The 8654-nt window shown below is 32.1% G+C and overlaps 1 protein-coding gene across 1 annotated transcript; it reads right to left on the minus strand.

Moving 5' to 3' along the window:
- Positions 1-2310: 2310 nt before the first annotated feature.
- LOC111991841 (GDSL esterase/lipase EXL3) lies at positions 2311-7800 on the minus strand. The gene is made up of 5 exons (XM_024023650.2): positions 7453-7800; positions 4495-4625; positions 3541-3774; positions 2989-3244; positions 2311-2862 (listed from the first exon to the last, which is right to left on the minus strand). Exons 1-5 carry the CDS (start codon positions 7733-7735, stop codon positions 2672-2674), a joined length of 1095 nt encoding a protein of 364 aa, XP_023879418.1. The 5' UTR covers positions 7736-7800; the 3' UTR covers positions 2311-2671.
- Positions 7801-8654: the final 854 nt, after the last annotated feature.

An 8654-nucleotide genomic window follows, 5' to 3' on the forward strand; every position in this document is an offset into this window, starting at 1 on the left:
TACATACATATATATATGACTCTTTAATTAATAAACAATATAGTTGATGTTAGCCCTCCACTTTATTACAGTCAGAAACTCAGAATCATGGGAAAGAATCATAGAAAGTTTTTTGTCGCTTTCTTAAAAATAGAATTGTCAAATATGGTTTGAAGTTCGCAAAAGAACAAAACAGCACAAAAGAAACAAAAATAATAATGAACTGAATTAGTTAAGCTCGCAAAACAAAGAGATGATAAATGCTCTTAATATAAAAGTTATGTTAGAAAATTGGCGTTCGACCGCAACTAAATCATGGAGGAAAAATCTGATCTAATAATCCAATTTTTTTTTTTTTTTTTTTATGGGAATTGGCTTTTGGGTTTTGATAATTAACCGTAATAAGTTAACTCTTAATAAAAATAGTATGCTAGTAATTTTTAAGAAAATGAGTTTTGACCTCATTTTGAAAATTTTTAATTTTTTCTGTTTACTATATTAACTTTACCTTCTTTCTTTTCTTTCCTTTTTTTTTTTTTTTAATTGTACTCATTTCTTATTTTTCAGTATGATTAATGTTAATTTTATGTTAGAGGATTTTGGAGAGAAGAGGAAGGTAGACGCTAAAAAAAATCACACACACATGGAAAAAATTTAGACCCCTGCTGTTAACTTTATTCAATTTTAAGCCTTTTTTTTTTTTGTCCTCAAATCAAGTAATTAACTAATTATGATTAGCACACTTAGTTTTTATTAATCATGTCACACAACAATATTGGTGAACAAATCAAGTGCAAAAAAACAAATGATACGGCAATATGGTTACGAAGTGAAAAACCTAATAGGAAAACACTCTTCGGATTTACTACCGGTCCTTAAGAAAACAAATCCACTAGTAGAATTTAAGTTCTTTCAATAGAAGTAACCCTAATAATAATACTACCTCCAATAGTGGCTTAATCATGTGGCCACATGTAACTCCAACCTTATTAGACTCTTCTTCTCTAGATTCCGTTAGTATAAACAACCTATCCGTGACTTCAAGGACCACCTCGAAGCTTTTTATAACAGCACTTATATGTTGAATTTAGTGTCTTCAACTTTAATTACTAATCTTTATATCTTATTTCATTTGATAGTGAATGAGAACTTAGTCATAAAACACTATATGTACAAACACGGTTCTCTCCAAACTTATTTTAGTCGTCTCTATTGCAGTCTTTTTATGTTTTAGCAAATATGGCTTGCAATTACAAGGATTTGAAGACTTAATGGACTTGATTAAGAATCAAGATCAGTGATTCTTGATCAATAGAATAGCGATTGAGAGGCTGTCGATACAGTCTTGATCAATTAACTAGCTACCAAGTTTGGTGTCAAGATTACAGTCTTCAAATCCTTGAAATTACAAGGATTTGAAGACTTAATGGACTTGATTAAGAATCAAGATCAGTGATTCTTGATCAATAGAATAGCGATTGAGAGGCTGTCGATACAGTCTCGATCAATTTATAACTAGCTACCAAGTTTGGTGTCAAGATTATAGTGAGTTCCTTCATCTAAAGTTGACTAGGCATGAATTATGAATTTGAATTGGACTATAAAAACACACGAGTACTTTAACTTTTTATTTATAGTTTACCAACCTACATACTATAGACCTATACTAGCTGATACAAACTAAAATCAGTCAAAATTTTTGGATCTCCAACTGAAAAATGGATCGACAGTATAAGTACGCCTTAGAGGAGGCTAATCAATGTCAAAGGGTTCTCAGTAACAAAATTATATGGGCTTGACCAAGGTGCTTTGGGGCTATTCTTGATACAATTTAGGTTCATACCATATCTTGAATAGATCTACGCTGATCTGGAATAGAAACATGACAAATCAAGATAAGGATATTGTAAAACTTATGACCAAACAAGGCTTAGATTGATTCAAGAGTTGAAATTAAACATACTTCTTCTTCATAAGACAACCAAAAACTTGGTCAACTAGCCTTTGATTTTTGTCATAAGGCAACCAAAAACGTGGTCAATTAGCCTTTGATTTTTTACGCTTGTACGGGCGTCATCAAAGGCAAGAGGAGTAAAAAAAACATTTATAAAAATAAAAATAAAACTACTCAAATTCAAACAAAGCCAAAATCCTTGCTCTGTCTTGAGAAGAATATTAGCAAGAGAAATTTTGCTTTGATGCCGTGTGGTATTAAACGAACTGTGGCAATCAATGATAACCAATTATAATTAATCCAAGGCATTGCTTTTGTTCTAGACAAGTGTTTGAAGCAACATAGCAAAGAAAAAGGAATCAATTTACGTCCTTTTGAAGGAATGCCAATAGCATGTGTAATAAGTGGAGCCAAATTTGTAGAATACTTAAATAGTTCTATAATGTTACATACTTCAACTCATTGAAACACACATGTAAGAAACTAATACCGTACGAACACGTGTATGAAACTAATACCGTACGTACCACAATGTTTTATTGTGGAAATCATGACCAACCATGGTTACAATAGTAGTGGGAAAACAATCCAATTCTAAATTGACTTATATTTATATATCATGAATGAAAAGCCGGAATCGCCATTGAACTTGAGAATATGACTTAGACGAGCCAATTGAAATAAATAAGAGTACGTGGTGCAATTCGACTTGAAGAAACTTTGGCTATGTTGGTTGCCTCAGTAGAAGCGACTGAGGTACCTTTGGAGGAGTGGAGATATAAGGGCTTTGTAGGCTGCTTCAGTGGGATGATAACTATCCCAAAATACATGATCAGACGCATTTTTGCAAATGGGAGATGCTGGGTTACACAGTATAGCTACCTCTATATCCCCTGTACCACAGCACCCTTTTTCCACAACATGGAAGCCTGCATTACATATTAAAAAAACAAGAAGAAATCAGAAATTATGATCAAGACGATAGGAAAGGTACATTGATGAAACATAGTAATGGTAATGGTTATATAATAGTAGTAATAATATTAATGATTTACCATAATTTTCAGGGTTTTCAATGACATCAAGTAGAGCGTTGTAAACATCAATATAGACAATCCTACTGTTGGGCAGGTTCCTGTTAAGGGAGTCTATCTTGGGAATAAGTTTTGAGTTGAACATCTTTGCTGCTTCATTGTACTTATCTGCGCACCCTCTATGTAATCCTCCGGCCAGAGTTCGCTGTGATGGCACACATCCTATTGGCGGTGCACTGAATACTGCAATCCTTCGTGCCCCTAGCGCATATATTTGCTTAAAAACATAACAAGACACATCAATTAGTTACAAAGAGATATAGAGACTATCAGTGTTGTTATTAGAGTATTGTTACATCTACAATATTTTCATAACAAATTCGAGGTAATAAGCTGGTTCTAACTTATAATCTAAAAATATCATTGAAATCACTTTTTAACCCACCAATGATAGTACTACTCCCTTTGCTACATTATTCTTGTAGGGGAAAATTAGAGTTTGGGAACAATAATGAGCATAAAAAAAGAAAGCCAATGAGTGATGGACGTTAAATTGAGGAGATGAAAACTTACATTTAAAAATTCGGAAGCAGAGTTGACCATAAGGTCAGTGTAAGAAGGGATATCGTACTGCAATTCTCGTGCATGAGTAACAAAATATGTATTGGCAATGTCGTCACTACCTGCTACCACGAGATAAAAACTATTGGCCAAGATGAACTCTGTCCTCTCCGTTCCAACAATTCCATTAAGCTTCCCTATGTACTCTTTGAACATTCTCAATTGATCGTCCAAAGATAAGACCGACTTTTGGAAAGAAAAAAAAATTGGAATAAGAGAAAGAATAGTGGGCACAAAGCATGTAGGTAAAAGATAAAGTTTAACTAACTATCTTAATCTCGTACAATTAATTTATGTTATTTATAAGACTATCTATATGTAATAGTATTTAAATAAATCACTTAGATTCGTTTGAGTAAAATTAAATGGACTCTACATCTTTTTTATTGATTTTATAGGCACTCCACAATCCACATATTAACACAATGGAGAGACCCATGCTGACGGCTGGCCCACTATGCCCAAAAAAAAAAAAAAACAAAACAAAACAAAACAAAAAAAACAGAAGACATACTGGCCCACCACCAACAGATGCATCATCATTATATTCTATGGTTCACTTAGACATTCCCAAATCCAAAAGGTCTTTTCTTTGGTTTGGACCCAAAGCAAGAATCCTGGTCATCCAAAAAGAAAGCCCAAGTCCTCCTATATTTGCATTTGGGAGGGTATCAAGATGTAGTACTTTTTTATTTAAATTTTTTTTAGAGAAGTAATAATTTTTTTTAGTACTGAAGTAAATAGGGATAGATTACAGTGATCTTCAATATGGAGCTATCTATATATTACTTAATTTTTTAAAAGTTTGAAGTGGAAAAAAAAAATAGATGGTGCATGTGTGAGTATTATAAATAGTCTTATAGAATTTAAATCCGAAAGGAAAGTAACAAAATTGTATGTGCATACCACTATTTTGGGTGTCAATGGATCATATCCTGAGCCACCTGAAGCAAAACATACACCTGTCTTGAGCTCTTGAGGTTGCAAGTGTGGATCTAAATACGCTGGCACAAGCTCTTTAATTCCCAATTCCTCAGCTAAAAGTTGAAACAAATTTAGACAATAATATATATATATATATAATTGTTGCTAGTGCTTTTAAGAGCTATATTAAAATGGTTTATCAAAAAAGAGCTATATTAAAATGCATGTGGTATTATTGCTTCTTTTTTTTTAATATGTACTTTTTATTAAAAATGCAATAGTTACAACAATAAGAGAATTTAAACCCTATATAAAGTATTTGTTAAAAATATTAAAAGATGTCAGTTATATTATAACACTTGAGTGAATGATGTATTATTATTAGCAAACAAAAGAGGATCCAACCCCATCACCAAGATCCAGGTTCTCTACAAAAACTTCAGGTGGGAGATTGTGGATGGGGATAAATCCTATAAAGAACAAGAATTCCCATGCAATTTATAATCCAACTTACTTTCACCGCGAAATTATATAACAATTTTTAAAAGTTGTGTGCAATCAGGGGCGGCTCCACTTGGAGCCAGGGGGTTCAAATGAAACCCCTGAATTGAACCCAAAAAAAAAAAATTATTATAATATTTTTTATTTTATTTTTCTTGTTTTGACATTTAAAATAAAAATCTGAACGCCTTAACCTTAAGCACAATTGAAATAAACTTAAATATAATCATCTTGACAATATCTTGATCTTTTTAAACACGGAAAAAATTCAATAACAAATTAATTTGATCTAAAATCTAGGAAAAAATTTTAATTAGCCCAACAACAAAAGTAGAATTTGCTAATCTTAAACCTTAGAAAAAACTCATTTAGATCATAAGAAATTTTAGATAAATCAATCAAATGGAAAATTAGTAGATGAATGATTGCATGACTATATACATTGAAACAAATGTAGCTAGTAAGATTGATAATGAAGATATCAAGCAACAATTTCAAAATACGAAACATCATAAAAGGCAATTGTAAAACTTAATATATTAAATAATTTTTTCTTTTTTTGGTGATGTCGATATTTTTAATTTATCTTTTATTTAAAATTTTGTATAATTTATATTTCTTATTGATCCCCTTAGAAAATAATCCTAGAGTCGCCACTGTGTGCAATTTATTTATATAGTAAAATAACCTAATTATCCCCATCGAGCCCTAATTCGCACAAACTCATTTGGGCCTTGTTGATATATATAACTATAAGAGTACATATCATAGATTCATCTGATGCTCACTCTGCAAATTGCAAGAATATGAAGAGAGCATGACATGAGGTTGTAGTTTGATGGTAGGAGTTCTCGTTCTGCACCCAAAAAGGAGCGGTTCGAGCGATAGCCTTAGTAAAACCCATGTGGTACACGTGGTATTACCCATTGCCATCACATGACGTGAGATCAATAAGCCCACACCAAAGGCCCCTTTTTTTATTCAGCAAAAGAAAAAAAAATGAAGAGAGCCACTATTCCTCTCTCTCTCTCTCTCTCTCTCTCATCATCACTGGGTCTCAACTCTTAGCTACTCAACTACCAAACAATGCATGCAAGCCAGATTGTGGGACAAATGGATTGTCAAAACCGAGAAAATTCATTATGTTTCGGAAACATGCATCATCTCTCTCACAAGAAGGTGAGCCCCACACCCATTGCCATCATATGACGTGAGGTCAATAAACCCACACCAGAGACCCCTTTTTTTATTTAGCAAAAATATATATATATATATATATATGAAGAGAGCCATTATCTCTCTCTCTCTCTCTCTCTCTCTCTCTCTCTCTCTCTCTCTCTCTCTCTCTCTCTTGTCATCACTGGGTCTCAACTCTCAGCTACTCAACTACCAAACAATGCATTTAAAGCAAGCCAGATTGTGGGACAAATGGATTGTCAAGACCGAGAAAATTCATTATATTTCGAAAACATGCATCCTCTCTCTCACAAGAGAATGAGCCCACATGTGTGGGGCCCATCCTCTTGTGAGAGAGAAGATGCATGTTTCCGAAACATGTAATACTCTCTCATCAAGACCAGCTTTCAGTTTAGGTACTTTGTTTTTTTAGTATTAAAACGTTATCATCTTAATTATGGAAAGTGATTTACTAATATGTGTCCTTAAGGTATATATTAATAATTCACTTTAAAAAAACATTTTATAGAAAAATGAAAAAATAATTCACTGTTTTGACAAATTTTTCAATTTTTCATAAAAACTTCCCTAAAATAGATGGTCAAAATACATCGTCAAAATACATGGACCACAATTTTTTTTTTTTTTTTTTTTTGAGAATCCAACATATACTACACAAATAATGAATGAAAATACTTGGTCTGAATTTCTTTTATTTCTCTTCGACCTTTTTGCCTTGACCCAATTTAAAGTCACCTCTCTTTCTCTCTGTATCTCTGTCTCTCTCTCATCTAAAACATAAAGACGGAAAGAAAGAAAAAAGGGCAGACTAGACTAACTAGTTGCGTCTAACTTCTGCCAAGATTAAGGGCAAACTGAGAAAGCAGTGCACGTAGAAGAGCGAGAACTATCACTCATGCACTCACTTGCAAAAAATGACACCATTGATTGGTTATTGAGAAGTGGAACTAAGATCTAAAGCAGAGTAATGAATAAAAATAGAAAGTTTTCTTCAATAGTATAAAATTGACTACCATGACACACTAAAACCTCTAATAAAAGAAAAAATTTACATGCGAGTAAAGGTTTTCTACTTGTTCCTTTGGGTCAAATTACTCTAATTTTACCGAGGACCATGTTAAGTTTGAATTTTTCAAGTCAAATAACATGATAGAGATGGAAAACAAACAAACCCCAATGTAAAAAAAGATCACTACAAATGCAAAGAGAGAGAGAGAGAGAGAAAGAGAGAGAGATATATACCTACTAGGTCTGCTGGGACCTTTCCATTGCCGAATCTACCTGTTGGAACTTTGCCTCTAAAATCGTTCCCATACGGAGCGAAATTGCACTTAACTACACTTTTTAGATGGTTGTTATTGCCTGTATCCACGATTGAATCTCCAAAAGCAATAACTGCAGGCACCGAAATATTTTGTGGTAGCCTTATAACAGCATTGGTGTTGCAGAAAAGAACAAAGGCAATGAGACTAAACAATACTATAGCCGAAGAAGAAAAAGAAGACAAACTAAAGAGGAACTGCATTTTTTTTGGCTAGATGAATCCTTGCCTTTTGGCTACTAAGGTGACACAAAAAGTGTTGATTTGTATTTGTCTCATTTGGGTTGGACCCTTTGTGTATATATATTATAAAAATTATAGAACCGCTACGTCATTTAATGCGCACACACAAGAAATATGCTGATCTAGCTGTAAATTGTACAAGAATTTATGTTATATGACTCTGTAATAAACAATATATATATATATATATATTTTTTTTTTTTGTGTGTGTGTGAATGTAATAAACAATATAGTTAATGTTAGCTCCTCTGCCCACTTTATTACAATCATGAAATTTTTTCATATTTTTTTAATAATTTGATGGTTGAGGTAAAAATGATTTGACTCGTAATTATTTTCATTAAAAATATTAAAAGTGTCAACCAATTGGATTATAAAATTTTTTATCATTCGAAAAAAATTAAGAAAGTAATTAAAAATTTTCAAATACGGTTTGAAGTTTGAGGATAAAAAATTTTCTCTTCTTTCTTAAAAATAGAAATATCAAATATGGTTTAAAGTTTGAAAAGGGAGTGGGGGGTAAAATCAAAACGGCACCCAAAAAAAAAAAAAAAAAAAAACAATGAAGTGAATTAGTTAAGTTTGCAATACAAGATGATAATTCAAGAAGATGATAACTACTTTAAAGATAGTGTGCTAGTTTTTAGAAAATTGAGGTTCGACCTAATTGGAACAAAAGTGTGTTTGATGTAGTAAGTAGTAAGTATTTTGTATTATATTTTTATAAATATAAATGAATTTACATGATAAGGACTGTAACATATAAAGATTACGTTACTTCAAAAATATAAACTTGTTAAATACAAAAAAAAAAAAAATAGGGATATATGTTTAATAGACTGCAACTAAATCATGGAGGAGAAATCTCTTATAACAGTTG

Source organism: Quercus suber, unplaced genomic scaffold (genome assembly GCF_002906115.3).
Source record: "Quercus suber isolate HL8 unplaced genomic scaffold, Cork oak 2.0 scaffold_66, whole genome shotgun sequence".
NCBI lineage: Eukaryota > Viridiplantae > Streptophyta > Magnoliopsida > Fagales > Fagaceae > Quercus > Quercus suber.

Coding starts and splice junctions, on each gene's coding strand:
- LOC111991841 (XM_024023650.2), bottom strand. CDS start 7,735: ATGCAGTTCCTCTTTAGTTTGTCTTCTTTTTCTTCTTCGGCTATAGTA. Junction 3,775..4,494: donor CATTGACACCCAAAATAGTG/GTATGCACATAC, acceptor TCTTTCCAAAAG/TCGGTCTTATCTTTGGACGA. Junction 2,863..2,988: donor TGAAAACCCTGAAAATTATG/GTAAATCATTAA, acceptor TATGTAATGCAG/GCTTCCATGTTGTGGAAAAA.